At 50.3% G+C, this 21,608-nt stretch overlaps 1 protein-coding gene across 1 annotated transcript in view; it reads right to left on the bottom strand.

Moving 5' to 3' along the window:
* VANGL1 (VANGL planar cell polarity protein 1) overlaps positions 1 to 20,839 on the bottom strand; it is a 54,724-nt gene extending 33,885 nt beyond the window's left edge. Inside the window, exons 1-4 of the mRNA XM_030324880.1 lie at positions 20,757 to 20,839; positions 11,605 to 11,808; positions 4,773 to 4,905; positions 86 to 693 (exon numbers count right to left, since the gene is read on the bottom strand). Of these exons, the coding sequence (XP_030180740.1) occupies positions 86 to 693; positions 4,773 to 4,905; positions 11,605 to 11,675 (812 nt within the window). The 5' untranslated portion in view covers positions 11,676 to 11,808; positions 20,757 to 20,839. The remainder of the gene's footprint in view (positions 1 to 85; positions 694 to 4,772; positions 4,906 to 11,604; positions 11,809 to 20,756) is intronic.
* Between the last annotated feature and the right edge of the window lie 769 nt (positions 20,840 to 21,608).

The raw sequence follows: 21,608 nt of genomic DNA, 5'->3' as shown, positions 1-21,608 counted from the left end.
GGGAAGGAGTCAGACTCTGGTCCTGGCACCTGTCCTCACCCCTCACATGCGGCCTCCTAGAAAGACGTCAGTCAGCAGCCCTTACCTCAGGTGTCCCAGGCTGTAGAACCGGGACTCGCCATCGGTGGAGCGGACCACTTGCAGTGTGAACATGGGCTGCAGCTGCCTCAGCTCCAGCAGGACGATGGCCAGGTAGTGGATGAAGAGGAGGGCGTCCACGAGGGACACCGCGTACTGCACGATACCCTGGTAGTTGCGGTCCCGAGAGTCCAAAATGCGGACCCCATAAAACAGCCAATAGGAAACCACAAAAAAAAAGATGAGGACCAACAGAAGGGCACGGAACACGAAGACGCGCGGCACGTCAGCTCTCTGCTTGCGGAAGAAGAGCGCCCAGGTCCCGATGAGCAGGATGAGGAGTTTGAACGCCACGGAAATGAAGAGTCCCTCACAAATTGTGCCACAAGGCTCCAGCTCGTCCCTCCACAGGATGGGGGGTAACAGGATGAAGGCAATGGGGGTGAGGAACACCAGCAGTCCAAGGACCGAGGCCACGGTGAGGCCCAGGTAGCGCCTGCAATCCAGCCTCACGCTGTCTTCCATATCCTTGCTGATCCTGGCAATGTCCTCCTGTGATATGCTGTGCTCTGAGGTGCCTGTGATGGCCGTCGTGGTCTCTCCCCAGTTGTCATCCTGACGGGGAACACAAACAGGGAGCGTGAAGAGCCACAGGTGGCAGGTCACTGGTAAAAGCCACGAAGCAAGCATTTGGACACGCGGTGCCCACGGAGGGCCCTCCTCTCTGAACCAGCCCACACCCACGGGCATCCCAGAAAACGGAGGCTTAAGTCTTCAAATACAGGAAGTTTTGACCTGAACGGTTTTCACTGGCATTTTTCCAAGGGGGTCATATACTGACCTTTCCAAACAGAGAAAACGCAGTCTACCCTTTTGGTGTGTTTGTTGGGGGATTCATTCTTATCATGTTGATTATCATCCCCCGTGCTGGAATCTCTGGAGAGGCTTTTTGGCCCAATAAGCAATCCCGCCGTGAGACTGACATGTGAGGGCTCACCCGTAACATAAGAAAACTCTGTTCTCGCCTCAGTTCATGGCTGGGTTACGAAGGCCGACAAAGTCCAACTTCCGGAAGTGAGGTATTATAATACCCCCCAGCAGCTCTGAAGAGCCAGCGACCTTCACTGCTATGTACAAATCACAGCTAACCTGTAACTATTTTTTTTTTTTCTTCAAGAAGTATCAGTGTCAAGCACTCCGTGACAATGTTTCTCAGCGAGCAACCTAAGCAAATTCAAGTACGGATGGCCAGGACAACTCACAACTTCCTCCCTACACCTGGGTGGCTCAGGTCATGATCTCATGGTTCGTGAGTTCAAGCCCCACATCGGGCTCTGTGCTGACAGCTCAGAGCCTGGAACCTGCTTCAGATTCTGCGTCTCCTTCTCTGTCTGCCCCTCCCCTGCTCACACTCTGTCTCTGTCACTCAAAAATAAATAAACATTGAAAAAAAAATTAAAAAAAAAAAACAAAAAACTTCCTCCCTAAACACACATTCTCACTGACACACGGAATACAGACTGGTACAGAACTACCAGACTATTGCAGTGTCTCTGACTTTTGTGCTTTCCTCTCTCTTTTTAAAGTCTGAGGTAGCTTCCAGTTGGAGCAAGCAGTCTCTTCCTTTACCAAGATCCACTTGTTAAGATTTTCAAACAATTCTGCTATTTCGCTGGCAAGCAAACCTGACTTCACTACAAAGGCAATGAAAAGCCACAGGGGTTCCAAAGAGGTTTTTGCCTCAGAGATTTGTGTACATGATTTAACTTGGAGAAAACAGTCTGATGTAGGGACAAGCTGGGTGAAATTCATGCGTAAGACACCAACTTTGAAAAATCTAGTTTAAGTTGACAGCTGAATCAGCAAGAATTGGGATCTCATAACTGAACAAGAACCTTAGATCTAGAAATGATCAGAATCACGATCTATGAACAGATCGTGACAAGGACTGGTGGGCGGTGGCAATGGTCTTGACCGATGAACAAACAGGTCTTCGACTTGGAAGGTTACACGTATCCCATACCACAAACTCTCTAGGACAACAGCCAAAAGCCACCAAGACTCTCTCACACATGTCTGAGGGAAGTACCGAATGGTCCAAGCACTCTTGAAAACGGGTCTGGTAGTGTCATACAAATTTCACTATATGCTGAACTGTATGATCCAACAATGCCACTCCCACGGTTTTATCCAAAATCAATGAAAATACACATCCGCAAGAAGACCCGTGCCAGAACGTTCTTAACAGCTTTATTCACAGTAGCCCCAAATGGCACACCTCAAATGTCTATCTATCACCAGAAGGATGGGTAACAAACTGTAGTATATTCAGATGACAGAATACTACTCAGCGAAAATAAAAAAGGATGAATTGCTAAAACACACCAGAACTTGGTAAATCTCAAAATCATTATGCTGACTAAAAAACGTCTCAAACAAAAGAGTACGATCCCAATTATATTAAATTCTAAAGCAGGCAAAACTAACCTATGGCGGTAGAAATCAAAATAGGGTCTGTCTTGGAGAGGTGGGGGTGGGGACGGGAATTGACTGGGGAGAACATGAGAACTTTGTAGAGGAATAAAAACGTATGTATCGATAGTATAAGTTCTCTGGGTTTATTCAACTGTTTGAAATTCTCAAACCCTACACTTGAAATCTGTTCATTTCTGTGGGTAAATTCCCTACAATGAAAAAAAAATCACCGATATAGAGGAAAAAATAGCCACAACGTCAAAAGTCAACAACTTGTGGGGAGCCTGGGTAGCTCATCCGGTTAAGCATCCGACTTCGGCTCAGGTCATGATCTTGCGGGTTCGTGAGTTCGAGTCCCGCCTTGGGCTCTGTGCTGACAGCTCAGGGCCTGGAGCCTGCTTTGGATTCTGTGTCTCCCTCTCTCTGTGCCCCTCCCCTGCTCGCACTCTGTCTCTCTCTCTCTCTCAAAAATAAACAAACATTAAAAAAAAATCAACAACTTGTAATATAAGGTGAGTTCACAGCCTACATAAAATAACTTACTTTATAACACCTAGAAAGAGTGAAACATAAATAGTGGATTCCATGTTGTGTACTGGGCCTAATATTCAGTTGATAATCAGTGTGGAAGTAATTATTCCTAGTGTCTCGTGGTCATTTCGTTGACCACCACGCTGCTATGGTTTAGCCAGCGTTTCTAACTAAATCCCCTGAATGGATGTACACCTTGTGCCTAAAGAGCGTAGCTGTCCGAAGCGTCCTCCGAAGCTTGGGGTTCTTAGAACAGAAAGGATCTAAGATCCTCTAAATCTGATATCTAAAGAGCCTGAGGCCCACAAAGGTCATGACTGCCCTTGGTCACAGAGCTGCTGAGAAGTACCGCCTCCAAAAACCCATGTCAGGGCCTTTCCCATCACATCAACTTAGCGTAAACACGAACAGCTTCCCGGCGAGCTCCAAGGTGTAGAGAAGCGGCAAAGAAGAAATGTCCTCCCAGCGGGCCGCCAGCACTGCGGAATCCACATGCGGAAGGAAACTGCCGCCCTGCAGCACTTCAAGGGCGTCCAATCTCAGGGTCAGCCAGCCAAGGCCACCCCTCTGGCCCTCCCAGAGCCGTGGCAGATAGTGCAACGTTCCTACTGACGACATTTACTCATCACTGGCCAAACTCCACCTTCGTCCCACAGCTGAGCGTTGGGTTCTGAGAGTACCTCGTGTGCTCTGAGGAATCCCAATTTCAGCGCCTCTGTCTGCTTAAAGATGCACGTATGTGTGCAGCTGCAGGTGTGAGCATACATCTATTCGGGGCCAAGGCTGTACGTGCATGTATTTCAAGAGCTGTGCAAGGTATGCAAGCGTGTTTCTGAGTACAGCTCAGATGTTTATTTAAATCAGGCGGGCTGCCAGATAGTCAGGACCCAGAGAGAAGAACCCACACGGTGTCTTTTAATACACTGCCAATATTTTAAAACTGGGTGACTTCACATAAAATCCTGATTTCCAGCTCTTCTTAAGTACCAGTACACCCAGAAACACAGAATTCCTGCACCCCTGAGCAGTAAGACGTGTCCAGAGCTGGGGAGCTGCTGCTCCTTTGACAGAGGAAATGCATTCTCTAGTTTGCCACAGACCCCAACGCTCTACGCCTCTGTCCGGACGCTGAGGTGCCCCACAGTTTGCTGCTCAGCCCCCAGCCTGCCTGATATGTGTGTGTCCCTTCTCTGTGACTGAGGGCCTACTTCATTCTTCCAGGTTTTCCTACCGGGCATCTAAGTGTCCAGCCCCCGATTTATTTCATATATCTCTTAGCGGCCAGTCTGGGCTCTCTGAACCTCTTCTTCACCATGCCACTCAGGGCTGCTAGAGAGGACATTTCCTTCCCTCCCGTACTGTTCCACTTTGGAACGAGTCTCTGGAGACGACAGCCTGTAACTTTCCCTTTCTCTGCCCTGTCATCAGCCCGGCTGGCTTCTTTTCAACACCATAGTCAAAGCAGGCCAACCAATCGCATTTGAGAACAATCCCCAAGGCAGCCAATGGCAGGACAGGCTGTCCTTAGACCAACAAGAAACCACGAGACATAGATAAACTAATTATCATGCTAGAAAAATAAAGATAAAAACCCAAGAGAACCTACTGCAACAAGACTTAGGAAAACATTTACTGAAAAGAGTCTTGATCCAGTGGCAGTGTGCTTACAGACTGCCTTTGATCCTTACCTGAACTTCCTCTGTCCGAGTGGAATCGTTTGCCAACAGGGGCTCTCCAGTGGGAGCTTGAATGGTGACAGATTTTTCTGACCCTCTGCCATCTTTATTCCGGGGTGATTTGTGTCTCTCTCTATTTCTCTCCCTGAAAAAAACAAAAATGACTGATCATCAGCTAGCACGTTTATACCACGTGAATCACTTCTCATCAAAATACATTGCAGATTTGATTTTGAGCTTAGAAAAATTCTACACACACACATATACACACGCACGCAGCCAATACCCACCCACGCCACCCACCTACAAGGAATAAGCTCATTTTTACTCCCAACTTAGTATTTTCCTCCTGCCATCCAAAGACCCAAAACAGAGACTGTCACTCCACCCTCAACAGTGGAATTGAAAATACACCTTTTCAAAGCCTCACACTGTGAATTTTAGAATTTCTGTAGCTGACTTGATTTGCTTACAATCTGCCTAAATTCATTTTCTAGGACTTTCTTGTGGGGGCAACACTGCAAAATGTTTACACTTTGGTCTGTCCAAAAAAATCTGGGACACACTGTCACCCTACACCTTTGCATAACACAAGAAGAAAGGAAATTCTAAACCAGCACAGAGAAGCATTTACTTCTCATTCCTAGAAATTCAAACTGAAAGTCATTCCCGTAGCCTCTGGCTGAGTCCAAAGGACCCAGAGGAACACAAAAAGCTAGTACAAATGACACCAAGGGGTGCAACTGTCTATGTGTGTGTATGTTCAGGCTTCCTACGGAAAACAGGCTGCTGCCTCATTTTACCCCAGATGCACTTCCTGGGTGGTCTTCCAGGGCAACCGTGAGAGCACCCTGCCTCGGGTCAATGTTGAAATTACAACAGGGATCAACTACTGTGTGAAGCTGAGTGTGGTCACAACCTGGCCATTAACCACCTACGGAAACTGGGACTCCCACCCCCGTCTGTGAACACTCAGTTCAGGAGCCTCCCCCAAAGGAGCCCCTCGGTGGCCAAGAGTAAGCTCCCTCAACCTCCGGTCTTATAGGGCCTCCTTGACATCGGTCCTCCCTCAAACACTTGCCCTCATTCCCAGGGCCCCCCAGGCAGGGCAGAGCACTGCACACATAGACTCTGGGGACATCAGTCAGATCTCAGGTCTGCCCCTATTCGATTTGCACAAATTATTTAACTTCTGAAAACCTCAGTTTCCTTATCTATTGACATGGGGATAATGATCATACCCCACAGATAATGTATGCAGATTTCAGTACAGGGGCCTCGAAGGAGATATAAAAGGAGCTATTAATACACAATCCAACTCCTTCTCCACAGTGTCCTGTTAACCTACCATTTACCAAACAAAATCACATACAGACTTCCTGGGGGCAAACTCCTACCTTATCAGTACCTCCCTAGGATAATCATTGGTTATTTCCTTCAAAGAGCAGGGAGGCTTTCTTGGTCCCAGAAGTTCTCAGTGACAGCATCTCCAACTGCTAGAGCATAACTTATCATCCCAATCTATTGCTAAATTAGAGTCTAGAAATACACGTGCTCTGGTCAACTTGGGTGTTTTATTTTAACCAGGTAACGAGGGCAACAGCAGAGAATCTGTCTGTTTACCTAGAGATGCATCCATCAGTGCCAATCATTCCACTCCCACTCCGAGTTAGAGAGCACCTCACGGTGTGCTTCAATTCATTAACTTCATTCAATCCTAACAGTGACTGTCTGAGGCTGGTGGCCTTGTCCCTGTTTTACAGATGAGGAAACTGAGGGTCATGGAGGTTAACTGACTTCCCAAAGTCGTAGTGAGCGGCAGAGCAGGATGTGAACCCAGGTCTGCTCCCACCACCGCGTCTCATACCCGCTACGCTGCGCTGATCTGCAGATCTGGTGGCACGAACATTCCTAATGCTCATCCTGACACCCTCTGTTGGATGAACTACCAGAGCCATGAAATCTGCCTGTGGAGCTACTTCTGACGGCCACAAAGGCACTGTGAACTTGGACAGCACGAAGCGATGGGCCCCACGCTCTGGGCTACCGAAGACACTCACTTCAAAAGGACCCAGTGTGCGAAACAAAAAACAAGTTGGGAGAGCCTTCCCACGTGCCTGCGCAGTCTTCAGGATGAAGAGTGTGGACGAAGCCTAGAACCCCCGCTCCCCAGGGCCTCCATCGGCCAGACCCAGGAGCCTCCCCTTCCACCCTGTGTTTCCACCATCCCCAACCGCTTTCCCATCCATCACTCTTTCCGCCGTCAGCCAAGTCACATGCTCCCCCAACCCGTCTATCTATTCACTAGTCCCAGGGGTCAAATCCTGTGACAGCACAAATTCCACTGGAAATCAAAATTCTTTCACTGAGTGCCAAGTGCTGAGCCTGAACGTTGCCAAGGCAGAAAGCAAGTGGGGAGGCACCCAGGGATGGAAACAGCCTCTCTAGGGCCAGCCATCAACCTGACCACCTCCACCCCCTGCGGCTCTTAAAGGGCCCCGCAGCACCCAAAGGAGAAGTGACAGCCTAACCATTCCCCTGGCGACATCTGAGGTAAACCAGACAGGAGCCTACTATCTGATAACCCCGGGAAGGTTTCTCATCCCCCAGAGCCAGATACCCTAAACCAGTGCTTCCCACACCTGCACAAGGATGGGATTTAGGTACATTCGCTGGCCCCACCCCTAGGGAATTCTGGCAGGCAGACAATGGGAATCTGCATTTGTCACCAGCACCCCCCCCGCCCCCCCCCCTTGATTAAGATGCGGGCGGTCCGGGGAAACTTGCCGCAAGGTGCTTCCCCCCAAATGCTCTGGGGAGGAGGGTTGTTGGGGGTGACTGCCTGGCAGCCCGGCTGTTTGTGACATGCCTGTATACAACAGGGGCTCAATAAGGGAGCTGTGAGTGTAACGCCTGGCCTTGCGATGTTGTGGCGTAGCATGGCTTCTTTATTAAAATAGCGTTAAGCGGATGAGGCTGGGGACAAGGCTCAGGCCAGCGTGCGTTGCGTCAGGACACAGCATCAGCAGCGGGGTCCGTCAACACTGGGCCGGTGCCTGTGGTCACACGGCTTTTACAAAAATCACCGGTTGTGAGTTACCACTCCGGGAAGGTGTTGGAGCCAGTCCTAAATGGAGAAGTCCAACAAAATTACTGCCATTCGGTGCTGTCCAGGGTGCAGAGCTTCGAGCCGCAGGATGGCCGCCTCACTACAGTGGGTGCTTACATGTCCATCTCTACGGCTCCAAATGCCGTGTCGAGTGCACTCCGGGAGAGGGCTCCCCGCTGTTTGCGGGATCTAAGAGTGGAAACAGGAGACTGAAGCAGGGGGCTGGGTAAGGCCACCACGCCACAAGAGGGCTGTGACAAAGCCATGCACGCCAGGGAGGGTCTCCGGCTCCGCCTCAGTGGTGTGGATCACCGGTGTGCCGGGCAGCTGTGTCAGCCACAGGAACTGGTGTCTTTACCTGTGAGTCGGTCTCTATGCAGCATCTGCCCATCAGAGTCCAGATCAGTGCAACTGTCCCGTGTGCGTGCGGGCGAGAGGGTGGAGAAGCCAGCGACAGCACGCAGGAGGCCCCAGCACGTGTCTGTACCTGCGTGTGTGTATGTGTGTGCAAACGCATCTACCCAGGCGGCTCTAGAGCTGAGCCCTTGGGGGCTGCTGTAAAACGCCCTTGCTCCAGCCAGAACCCCCATCAATTCCTGTTCCGTTCCCACCACAGTCGGCATTTCCTGGGAAGACTATTCAGCTCTGTGTCTGTTGTTGGTCTATTTCTATTTGGGGAAAGCCGGCCCCACCAGTCACTCCTCCCTTTCCTTCTCTACCACCACCCACTACCTGTCCTTTCTCTGCTGACTGCGGGGCTGGCTGGCCGCTTCCGGTCAGCATGGAGTTGGGTGGGAGGGCTGGGCACCTGGCAAACCGACTCTGGGGCGGCCTGGGAACAAAAGCACCAGTTCCCTCACCACTCAGGCAGCCCTCTTTTGAACAATGCACTTCAGCACACGAGGGTCCTAGCCTGAGGGTCCTAGCAGGTACCTGCCAAAGGTTCATTAGCATCACTGTTATAGCTGTAGCATGTAACTCCAGGAACGCAAAAGGTAAGGCAAGGTCGGCTGAAGTCCGCACCATTTTCCCAGCAAGTTAACTGGACACCCCCTGGAGACAGCAGACATCACAAAACCAGACCACTGACCTCTTTGTTAAAAAGGAGTCACTTGTCATCTGTTTGGAACCCAGCCAGTCCCCCAAAGATGATCGCCGAGTCACTGGGCATATCAAGTTTGGTACGCTTCATTATTCCTGAGTTAGGGGCCTACTAAAATTACCAAAAACCAAGGTCCCTCCCCTTTTCTACTTTTCATTCAAATTTCTGACAAATCCCTGAGCAGCCTTCACGGGGACACTCCTGGGGGACACAATACCCTTGGCTGGGTCTAGGGCCTGCTTATGTGCCAGTGAGGGGTATTATTACCACTTAATATTCTTTACGCCCGGACAAAGAACTCCCTGGCATCCACCATCCACAGACTACAGGCTCGGTCCCATCGTCAGTTACCACACCCTCCAGGGCTCTCAGAGAACTCACCGCATGTGGGTGCTGTTTTTCCCCATCCCTTCACCCAGAGCTTTTCTAAATAGGTATTCAGGAACATTCCTTGATTGCTTTATTAAAAGTCTCAGCTTGTCCTATCATTCGCCAAGGACTTTCCGCATGGGTCCAAAAAGGCACTAAGAATTCCGCAGGCTGTTTTAATTGGAAGTTATTGTCTCTTAAAGTCACCACGAGAGCACCGCTGTATCAATTTCTGGGGGGCCCCTGAGAGGCTGGAGGAAACAGCAGAGCACAGCCTGGGGCCTTGAAGTGTGACAGTTGGGACACACATACAGGCAGGGGAGGCCAGAGATGGTTCCTACTCAGAACACGTCTTCCCCGAATTATCTCCAAGCACCAACAGAACCCCAAATTCCTACTTCTGTCACCACCATGTGGAAAAGGGAAGCTTGGCACACTGACAAGGGAATGGCTTTCTCCAGTTAGAGCCAAAGATCTGATGTTTCCAAAGAGCCGTTTCTGGTGTTTTAGAACTCGTCTGGTACATGTACCCAGCGGCTGAAATTTGTGATGAATCTCTGATCACCAGAGGGTTTCTGACTTTCTCGGGATCTGGGCTCATCTATGGTACTTGAAGCCTCACTCAGCAGGCTTCTGTTCCGCATGCTGCCAGAAAGGCTTACCCAGGGTCTGGGGCAAGCTCATTCACATCCCTGCCCCACATTTTTAGGATTAAAAGACCAACACATGAACATTTAGAAAATAATGGAAGTTTCAAAAACAACAACAACAACAATCAAAATCTTAATAACCCTATACTCAGAAACAGGACAAGCATCGTCAATGTTACCATTCATTTTCTCATAAAGAATATGTAACTATTGTAACGTGCAAAGTTTTGACTCCTGTTTTTTTATAACACAGATTCATAAACATTGTCTCGGGTCATTAAACAATCTTCGGAGATTTTTGTCTTATATTCTTTCATTCCGTTCATATTCTTAATTACGAAACACACCCTTAGGGAAGACTGAATGGGTACAGAAAGATAAAGCGTAAACAAAACTGCCATCAGTCACCATCTCGTGTCTGGACCCTTTCCTGTGGGTGACCGCTGCGGGCAGCTTGGAGAATATCCTCCCAGACCTCCCGCTGCCTGTGTAAATCCAAATGGGCTCACAAACGAGTAAGTCAATTAGACAGACACATCTTACTGCCGTTTTACAAAACAAAATCCCACTCTGCATTCAGCTGCTTGTATGAGGAACTGCTTGGTCAGCGAAACACCACCTCCACTACCGTTCCCAGCCCACACTGGGCTGTGACCACAGCTGGACCTCTGGGCTGTGGCCAGTTGGGACCTTTGAATGTAATGCTGACATGCCAAGGCCATTAACAGCATTGATACGGCCACGGGATAGTGACCTCCTACCTTGTGCTGTGTTAAACGCTTTACATGCACAATCTAATTTAATCCTCTCACTAGCCCTGTAAGTAGGGTTCTGCTATACCCATTTCACAGGTGAGGAGTCTAAGTAAGAGGCAGCACATAGCACAACTTTACCATCTGTATTCTTAACCAGTTACAGTAGCACCCCTCCCTCCCTCCCTCCCTCCCTTCCTTTCTTCCTTCCTACCTTCCCTTGTTCCTTTCCTCACCAAACATTCTGCAGGTCTGGAATACTGCAGGCTCTAGGAACACCAGTGCAGACCTGTGCACTTTGCACAGAGGAGGGCAACAGGGCCCCATCACCTCAGATGGCGTTTTTTTCATAACCTGGGCCTGTTCACTGGGAAAACTAGTCAGAGAGAGGGATGGCACCAGGCCAATCCCACCACCTCCTGCATTAACCTCACAGCAAATGCCTAGTGGACAATGAGTCAGCAGCTTTGGGTAAAAAGCAACAAATTAACACTTTTTTTTTTTTTTTTTAACTTTCATTTACATTCTCGGTAAAGCTTTGGGAGAACTGTCATCTATGAGAAGCACTTAGAAATGAAAAACATTTCCACTGCAGGGAGAAACTTTAATTTAAAATCAGTTGTGAACACTTAAGGTCGTCAACCGTAATGGCAGCTGTAAAATATACATTGGTGGTATAGTTACCCCCCACGCGAGTTAAATGCCCTTAACGTCCAGCAGCTTCTCACGCACCGAGGGCTGAACCTCCAGCCATCAGCAGCCCTGCAACCTGGCTTTGCCATTTGAAAAGTGAGTCTTGAGATCTGGACCCACCTGCCAGGGTCCCCAGAAGGAAATGTGGAACAACCCAGAGCTTACATACCCTTGTCTGTGAGATTTTTTCGAATGACTTGAATAGTAAGAATATCCAGAGTATGTGGATTCGGTATCCATAGCAATGGGGAGCTTGGTCTTGATGAAGGAGCGGGCAGTGTTTCTCCTCAGAGGTAGGGAATTTCACCTACTCGCCTCCTAAGACTGCAAAGGGTCTGGAGATCCAGGAGCCGCTCTTCGACAGGAACAAATTCTAGGAAAAGTGGAGAGGAAAAAAAGAGATTTACGGTCAAAGGCAACCCAAAGATCTTGGAAGATAAATGACGGCAACCACCTCCTCTGGGGTCTCTATTATGGAACAGAGTGAGCAAGGAAGAAGTGTCTGAGTGTTAAATGCACCGCCCAGGCAGCAACGAGCTTCCCCGGGTGTCTGGGAGGCAGGTGCGGGGCAGGCCAAACCCCTTCCACAGCAGCAGGCAAACCAGAGCCGGGAGAGACCTGGCCCTTGGCCATTTCCTGGCCACAGCCTCGCTGCATGGGTTCAGGCTGGAGGAAGTGACTTCCCATCCCACAGCCTAGACAGTGCCCAGCCCCCACTGCCAGTTTGCTGGTCCCAAGAACAATACACAGGGAAGCAGCTTTTAAGGGATGTTGCTTGCAGTTGCTGAAAATCAATGAAAAAAAAAAAGAAAGAAAGAAAAGAGAGAAAAAGTTTTTTGTCTCTTTAATCCAGGAATCCAAACACCTGAGAATTTATCCTAGGGAACGAATTTTTTTTTTTTTTTTAAAGAAAAACTACTACTGTATCGTCTGTAACAGTGGAAAGTGAGAAATCATCTAAATGCCCCCAACGCAGAGGAATAGGTAAGGAAAACATGATTCATCCACCCAAAGAAAAATCATAGAGCTGTTTAAAATAATTACGAAGTATGGAAAGTTTTACAATATAATGGTAAATTTAAAAGGCAGACTACAGGGGCACCTGGGTGGTTCAGCTGGTTAAGCGTCCAACTTCAGCTCAGGTTACGATCTCACGGTTCGTGGGTTTGAGCCCCATGTCAGGCTCTGTGCAGACAGCTCAGAGCTTGGAGCCTGCTTCGGATTCTGTGTCTCCCTCTCTCTCTCTGCCCCTCCCTTGCTCGCGCTCTCTCTCCCTCGCTCTCAAAAATAAATAGATGTAAAAAAAAATTTTTTTTAATAAATAAATAAATAAAAGGCACACTACAGGATTATAGATACATCCTGAATCTGGGTTACAGTTACAATCATATAAAAGGCTTATGTAAAGATGATTAAGAGGGAACATCAGAAAATGGAAGTAGGTGATTTATTTGTTGCTGGCTCCTGGGTGTTTCCCCAAATTCATTAGATATTGCATTGCAATAGAAATAAATGGGAAACATTTCCAAGTACATTCCTGAGCCCCACATGCTCAACCTTGACTTCTAAAAGCCTGAGAACCACAAGTCTGTCTGCCCCTGTATCCCTCACCCCAGAGCTGGTCTCCGCCCATTCAGGGCCCCTCCTTCCAGTGCAAACAAAGCCAGTGAGATAAGTGTGGAGAGAAAACAAAGGAGCTGCAAATGCCAATGCCCTCCCCGCCCCCCACAATGACCCTGCCAACAACCTGTAAACCTGGAGGCCCTCAGCCTCAAACACTGCTTAGGATGCGTCTGCCCTCAGCATTCGCTCTAAGTGAGGCACGTTCACTTCCAGGGGCTGTGACCCTGGGGGAACCTCCCTGGGCCTGGGTGTCCAGACTCATCATTTCTCCTCTGCCATCAAGAGCCCAAGGTGAGCAGTGGGGGGACATGGGTTCTAGCCAGACCTCTTCACTGTCCAGGACGCCCTGGGAGGGGCCGCTTGCCTTGAAGTCGGCCTCAGTTTCCTCATCTGTCAAACTGGGATAAATCAGCCAGCCACTGTTCTCCCAGGGGTGATCTGAAAATGGAAACAGATACAGTATCGGGAGCTGGCTTCCAATCCCAGGCTTTACTCCCTTATTGGTTATGAAACCTCAAATTACTAAACCTCTCAGTACCAGGAGCTAATTAGCTAATTCTGGCTAAATGCTGCTGGCCTGTCTCAGAGGCAGGTGACCCAGGCCCTGAGACCTGGGCTGGTCCTGTTCATGCTTCCCAGTCATGACATCTCTGAGCCACTATTCACCCACCGCCCATAAAATGAGGCCACTTCACATGAGCTCCTCCTAAGGTTGGTGAGAACATTAAACCAGGCTCCCTGCGGAAGGCACATGGCAACCCAGGCTTCATTCCCCTCCTCCCTCCGCGCAAGGATGTCATTCCAAGTCCTCATTAAAACCTATGGCCATCTATTAGGACAACTCCAGGCACGTCCCTCAAAGGAAATCCTGGGCTCCCGAGTGCCCTCTGGGGAAGGGCTTTACCTGACTACCGGCACCCACGTCCACGTTCTCCCACAAGTCCTGCCTGTACTCATCAAAGGGGTGGTCTGTATCTGCTGCCACTCCCTCCCTCTCGACGGTCACCCCAATCCTCCTCCCTCGACACTCCACTGAACTAGCTCTAAGTGGGCCAAACCCAAAGGTCACAGCCTCGTCCTCCTTTCCCTAGACCTTCTGACCCCATTTCTGCATTCATCTACCTCTGCAGTTAGCAAGCAGCCACAGGAGACCCCAGTAAGCGCTGCTGGGACACAGCAGAGACAACAGCACATGCACACGGCCCCCGGCCTGTCGTCCCAGAGCTCTCTATTGCCCGTCAGCTTCTGACTTGATGGTACTGGTGCTACCATTTCTCCAACGCGCCTTCCCTCTCCCCCCATCGGGTTATCCCTTCAGTCTCAAAACTCGCCCTTTCTTCTTCTTTGTCCACGGATTTATTCTCGCATAAGCTCCTTGGAGTCAGGAGCTATGATTTGCCTACACCAAGATACTCTGAACGTGGTAGGTACTCAACAAATACTGAAAGAATCCCCAGGGCACATCTCCTACTCGGCTACCTCTTTCCAATTTCCTCTGCCGGGGGGGTACAGTCCAGCCCGGTGCCACTTCTGACAGTCTCTTTCCTGTGACTCGCACACATCCTGCTGTCACTAAGTGCTGACGTCAGTCCTCAGGAGCCTCCGTCACTCTCCTGGTGCTCAGCCACCCACTTCCCCCAGGCTCTGTGGACAGAGGGCTCGTGTATTACGAAGCCTGCAGGTCTCCCCACAGAATCCAGTCTACACAGAGCTCGGGCCCTTTCTCTTAAATCACGCTGTCTCTATTTCAGCGATCTACTCTTGTCCAAGATCTGAGTAAGGATTAAGCACGAGCAACAGCAGGCAAACGGACAAAATCCCGGGTGGACTCATTTTAAGGGCCAACGAAAGAGCTTCGATATAGCCCACAGGAACACCCATGGCGAAGCTTATCACTGCAATGCTATGTTTCGGAGACAGTTCGCCTCTATGCACAAGAAAGTAGCAGGATTCAAATAAGGTCAGAGGGATGCCTTATCAGGAAAATAATAAAGTAATGAAAAGGAATCCGGTTCCTGGGGTAATAAACTGATAGGCTGCTACACTGCTACACTGGCCTATCATATAAAGTCATATAAACATGTAAACATAGGGGTGTCTGGTGGCTCAGTCAGTTAAGCGTCAGACTCTTGGTTTCAGCGCAGGTCATGATCTCACAGTTCATGGGATCGAGCCCTGCATCAGGCTCCATGCTGACAGTGCAGAGCCTGCTTGGGATTCTCTGTCTCCCTCTCTCTCTCTGCCCCTCCTCCACTTGCACATCTGTGCACGCGCCTGTGCGTGTGCTCTCTCTCTCAAAACAATAAACTTAAAAAAAAAAAGTATAAATATGGATCCTGGAATCTGGAACTGTCCCTCTATCATCCTGGCCCCAGAGATGACCCACACTGGCAGGTGCATAGCACCCAGAGTGATCTTTCATATCACAACGTGGAGGTCATTTCTCTGCTTGAAACCAGTCCATGGTGTCCCAAGACAGTTGGCATAAACCAAAATCCTTCATTTGGTGTGTGGGCCCTGCCCACCTCCCAGGCTGCACTCTTCCTTCTCCAGCTCCAGGCCCTTCAAGGCACCAGGCTCTCCAACTTTGGCTCAGGTCATGATCTCACAGACTGTGAGTTAGAGTCCCCCATCCGGCTCTCTGCTGTCAGCACAGAGCCCGCTTTGGATCCTCTGCCCCCCTCTTTCTCCGCTCCTCCCCTGCTCACGCTCTCTCTCTCCAAAAACAAACATGAAAAAAAAATTCAAAAATAAATAAATACTACTTCTTTCAAGAGGCCCTTCGGGACCCTCCAGTCTACATGAGGCCCCTTCACAGAATCCTATACTTTTCCTTTATGTCACAATTTCTAATCATACATTGCACGATTACTTAATGTCTGGCTCCAGTGGAGACTGTAAGCACCACCAGGGCAGGGACCACATTCATTACTGTCTGTTCAGCTCCTGAAATATACCAGGCAATCAATAAATGTGTGCTGAGTAAGGGTTTCTGTGGCAGACCTCAGGCCGTGAAGGCCACAGATCCACTGTGGAAGAAACCCTAGCCATTGTCTAGTTTACATTCTCAGTTTTACAGAAGAGGAAAGTAACGCAGAGATTAGGTTAGTGGTGATGTCAGAACCACCAACTTTTTGCTCACACAACAATCTCACTGCAGACACACTAAGTAAAAATCAGCAGCAGTCTCGTTCAGCTGCTTCCCACAAACACCCTGACTACCCCCTCTCCCCCCCCCCCCCCCCCCCACTGAGCGTTGCCCTCCTGCCTTTCACCCCTGTAGTACCAGCTATAGGCACTGCTTGGGTGGGAGACGGAGGCAAACACCAGGAAAGGGTGAGGGCTGGTCAAGTGACATCTCATGAAGGCCAGGAGGGCAACACTGGGACAGGTGCACAGGGCACTTTTGACTGCATGGCAGCATCTTAAATTCTGGGATTCCCAGGCACAAATGTCAGAGAGAACCCCCTTCGCCATGCTTTATTAAAAACAAATTGAAGGTCACTGGCCTCAGAGGATCTTTCCCTAAAGTCAAGTTCACCCACATAAAATATACCTGACTACTACTTAAAAGAAAAACACAGTGTTCAGAAAATCATATGGGGGAAATAATATGTTACGGTAATGACAGTGGTAAACATAAGTTAACCTTGACGAAAAGGAAATTATAAAAACATCAACGGCTCTGCCTACAGCTATGAAGTAATTACGGGCACTCTGGTTTGGAGGGTAGAAAGTTATCTTGTGAGGGGTATGGACACATACACTGTATTTATTTTTTTTTTTATTTTATTTTTTTTAATTTTTTTTTCAACGTTTTTATTTATTTTTGGGACAGAGAGAGACAGAGCATGAACGGGGGAGGGGCAGAGAGAGAGGGAGACACAGAATCGGAAACAGGCTCCAGGCTCTGAGCCATCAGCCCAGAGCCCGACGCGGGGCTCGAACTCACGGACCGCGAGATCGTGACCTGGCTGAAGTCGGACGCTTAACCGACTGCGCCACCCAGGCGCCCCACATACACTGTATTTAAAGAGCCACTCCGCTCCTTCTGCAGTAAATCCAAGGGAAAGAAGTTTCTGGTGCAATCGTGTTTATGCATACTGTGCATATTACTTTTTATCATACATAGCATGCTAAAGGGTTTACTCCATTAACTTTTTTTTTTAAGATCTTTTTTTTTAAGTTTATTTTTTTCAAGCTCACAGAGTGTGAGCGGGCGAGGGGCAGAGAGAGAGGGAGGCACAGAATCCGAAGCAGGCTCCAGGCTCCGAGTTGTCAGCACAGAGCCCGCCCCAAGGAAGGAATACCTTCTTCCTTAGGAAGAATACCTTAGTATGGCACAAGACTTCCCTACCAATTGCATTACACTATATGTACATTTTTTGGCCAGTGCTACTCTACCTCGAACTAATACCATTAACTGTAGCTAAGTAATTTAGTGACATCCATTCTGTTCCTTGGGCCTCCTTTTACTAGTCCCAGGTGGGAAGTGACTATCAAAGGGATCAGAGAAAAAACTGTGTGTTCCAGTGGGTTTATCTGGAGGGCCTTGGGGTTGTAAGTATGGGAGGGTGGGAAGGGTATGGCAAAGCCCTGCAAAACATTTTGCTGAACTTGTGAACTTGTGCTCTCTAAACCATAAAACACCCTCCAGGTCGCTGATGGGGGGTCAGAAGGCCTGTGGCATTTGTGACAAACCCAATTGATATTTTCATTACAACAGACCTCTGATAAATTCTGGGCCACTATACACAAGCAAAGAAAATGTTAACCTCATTTTTTTTTTTTTTTTTTTTTTTACCCGTTTTGCCAAAGATTTCAACTCACCTTCCTCGAATAACTGCTCTTGGCTCCAGTCGCTAATTACCCCTGGAACACCCCCCAGCAGCAGGGTGTAGATTTCTGAAGAGCTGTGAATGGTTAACATGTCTGGGGTTCTATGATGGGTATCTGTTTTCAAGTGACCCCCTTATCCCCTGCTAGATTTTTAAGCTTCAAAAAATAGATTTGAGGGGCACCTGGGTGGCTCAGTCGGTTAAGCATCCGACTTTGGCTCAGGTCATGATCTCTCGGTTCGTGAGTTTGAGCCCTGCATCGGGCTCTGTGCTGACAGTTCAGAGCCTGGAGCCTGCTTTGGATTCTGTGTCTCCCTCTCTCTCTGTCCCTGTCCCATTCATGTTGTCTCTCTATCTCTAAAAAAATAAACATTAATTTTTAAAAAACAAACATTTTTATGAGTACTACCTCCTCTGTAAATCCCATGGTGCCTAGTCCAATGATTGCTGTCCAATAAATGGCATTCAGAAAGGCACTAATGGGGACAGCAGCATGCACCTTTTCATCAGGCTGCAGGCGAGACCAAAGCCGCTGGCAGAAACATGGTCCACTTAAACCTGTCTTGTCCACCTTCTGGAAAATGGCATAGCACGATGCCCACATCACATGCCCACACACAGCTAGTCCCCTAACCACAGCTAGTTACCTTACAAAGAGAGAGCATGACAATAATAATTTAACAGACTACAGTTACTTGTGTGCTTACTATGTGTTGCGGACCATTTAAATCATTTGCATGCAATATCCCACTTAATCCTGAGAACAACAATGTAAAGGACATCAGATATTAATGTCATGCTACCGTTAAAGAAAGCGAGGTCACAGTAAGTGAAGGAGCCAGGGCTTGAACTCTGAGAATCTAATTCCAGAACCTGTGCGCTTAGCCACGGAAAACGAATAGCAATACAGCAATTACCAGAACTGTTTATTTACACATTGGAGGGCAGGCAACCATCATAAATTGTCCCAAACCACACATAACCCACAAAGAATTTTGCAATTTCAACTCCTGCTCACAGGCCCGGTGTCCCAAGCGTTGTAGAGAGTCCGGAAGAAAAGAATCTGAAATAGCTGCATGTCCAAAGGTAGAAACTGCTTATTAAAATACAATGGGATAAGCACCCATGTAACCCAAAAATGCCGCTGAGGTCTGGGGTGACAAACAGGGTGTTTGTGTGTATCGGGGGATGGAGGGGAGAATAACTTCCTCACTCAACGTCTGTTAATTCTTCAATAGACTAAGGTGACACGGAACTGGTGCTTGGTAAGGAAACTTTCCTTTATGGTTCTGTCCTGGTGCTCAAACACGTAAGACAATAAAAATGTACTGCCTGGCAAGCAGTCCTTGCAAATATGCCGTCTCAAAATGCTGCCATTCTACTTACAAATTAAGTTGCAACCAAATAATGTCACTAATTACCTTGACAGACACCAATGTTTGGGAATTCTAAAGGCTCATGGATAGGTGAAGAGTGTCCTTTTCTCTGAACTGCAGAATAAAACAGTTTCCTCCCACAAATCAAAGCCCCAGCTAGATCACACTGATTTAATTCAGCTCTAAAAACTCTAATTAGTAGTTACATAAAATGACTAATTACTTTTCCCTGGTTTTAGGCAGTTTCTGCCATGTCACTTTAAAAAGCCTAGGAGCTGTGTAATCAACCCACCCGGAGGAGGAAGAATGCTAATTAGCATTGTTGATGGGTGACACAAGCTATAATATTTTCCAGCAACTCTGTAAAATTCATAAACATATCAGTGAAAACGGCCAGATTCTTTACAGCTTGCTGGCTTTTGGCATAAAGGTCTAAAAATACATGCACTTCCAACCACAGCCTGGTCCAAAGGGCTCAACAGAATGCACGCGCCAGCCACACAATCATCAGAATATTAAGCGCTCTGACATCTCTTAACGAGGAGCTAAACGGGCTCACGACACCTCCTCGGCTGGGCCTTGATGACCTGGTTTGAAGACGCGAAAACTGAGCAAGAGATTTCTCAGCTCCGAGGCTCAGCCGCTCACCTCCCGGCCGCCAGGCCACGGCTCCGCCCCCCGCCTGCCTCCGCCGGCGACGCGTTTAAATTTTTATAAAGCTTCACACTTCTCTGGGCGCGTTGCTTGGGGGCAGTTCAAAGGCTGCAGGAGGAAGGGAGGTCCTGCCCGTGGCGAAGGCTGCCCCGGTGCGGTGAGATTTCCTCCAACGGGGACACCTCGGGCGGGGACTTGCCGGACGCCTTCTGCTCCACCCCGGCGTTTTTGAAAGTAAACTCCTACCTGCCTGTTGCGCTCTCCCGGGCGCAACCGGACTCGCCCCCCCCTCCCCCCCAGGCCTCCGGGGCCGGCTCAGTTTTGCAAGCGAGGTGCGAACACAGGCCGGCTCTGTGCCGGTTTCTGGCCCGGGGCCGGCAGCTCCAGGGTCGAGCCCCGCGGCAGGGTGGGAACCGCGGTGCGCGCCCGACTCCCAGGGAGCGCAGGGCGGCCCGGCCCCCCGCCCCGCTGGGCCGGTACAGCCGCCCGGGTGCCCCGGGAAGGTCGGCCACTCCCCGCCAGCCGGCCGGAACGCGCACCCCGGAGCGCACCCCAAAGTGCGGCCGGGGCAGAAGGCGGCGTCCGAGGCGTGGGGAGGGAGCGCCGGGGCGGCGGGGCCGGGGCCGGGGCAGGAGGGGCGCACCTCGCGGGCTCGGGAGAGGAGTGGGACCCCGGAGGCACGATCCGGGTGCGGTGCGCAGGCGGGGAGCGGGCTCCCGGGCGGGAGGCGAGGAGGGCGGGGACCCGGGGTCCCAGTCCGGGGTCGGGGCGCGGGGTCCCGCGGCGGGGAGCGGCTCCGCGCCCCGCGCCCGGCCTCCCGCGGGACTCACCTCCGCGCCGGCCGTGCGGGCTCCCCGGCCCGCGCTCTCGGCTCACAGCGGCCCCGGCTCTGCGGCCTGCGCTGGGCTCCCGTAGAGGCAGAGCCCCGCCGCCGCCGCCGCCGCTGCACTGCCGCTTTCCGCTTCCTGTCCCGGCGCCGCCCCGCAGCCCGAGCCCAGCCCTGCGAGCCCGGCGCGGCCGCGAGCCAAGAGCAGCGAGCGCGGCCGGCCCCGCCGCGGGCCCGGCCCACCTGCAGCGGAGGGCGGGACCGGCCGGCGTCTCCCGGCCCCTCCCCGCCCGCGGTCGCTCCACACCCGAAGCTCGCACACACTCACACACGCGCGTGCACACTCATGCACACACAGGCCCCAGGGACTGACCACACACACTCACTCAATCATTCGCTCACTCACTCATTCATACATCGTTAACGCATGTCCCGGCCTCGACCCCACCCCGCACCCCAACATACTTGCACCCTTGAACGCTCGCGCACACACGCACACACATATTCACAATCATGCACAAAATCCAAGCCTATTTGCCCTGACCGGGGCCCCGCATACATTCACACAGACCAGGGACTGACCCCAACCCCCCCCCCACACACACACTCATGTACACACATCCCAAGTACTGAGCTGCAAATGTCCAACCAATACACGTTACTCACACTTAAGTTCACACACAGCCCAGGAAATGAGCCCACAAATAACCATACACCCCCACACCCCCACAGCCAACCCTCTCCCTTCTCCTCTGACAGAGCAGTCACTGCCCCCCCATCCCCACCCCAGCCAGTTTTCTGGAAACTGCTGGAAGAGCACACCTCTGAAGGCACACAGCCCCCGGGGTGGGGGGCT

This window comes from Lynx canadensis, chromosome C1, assembly GCF_007474595.2.
Source record: "Lynx canadensis isolate LIC74 chromosome C1, mLynCan4.pri.v2, whole genome shotgun sequence".
NCBI classification, from domain to species: domain Eukaryota; kingdom Metazoa; phylum Chordata; class Mammalia; order Carnivora; family Felidae; genus Lynx; species Lynx canadensis.
This window is presented reverse-complemented; position numbering and strand designations above follow the sequence as displayed.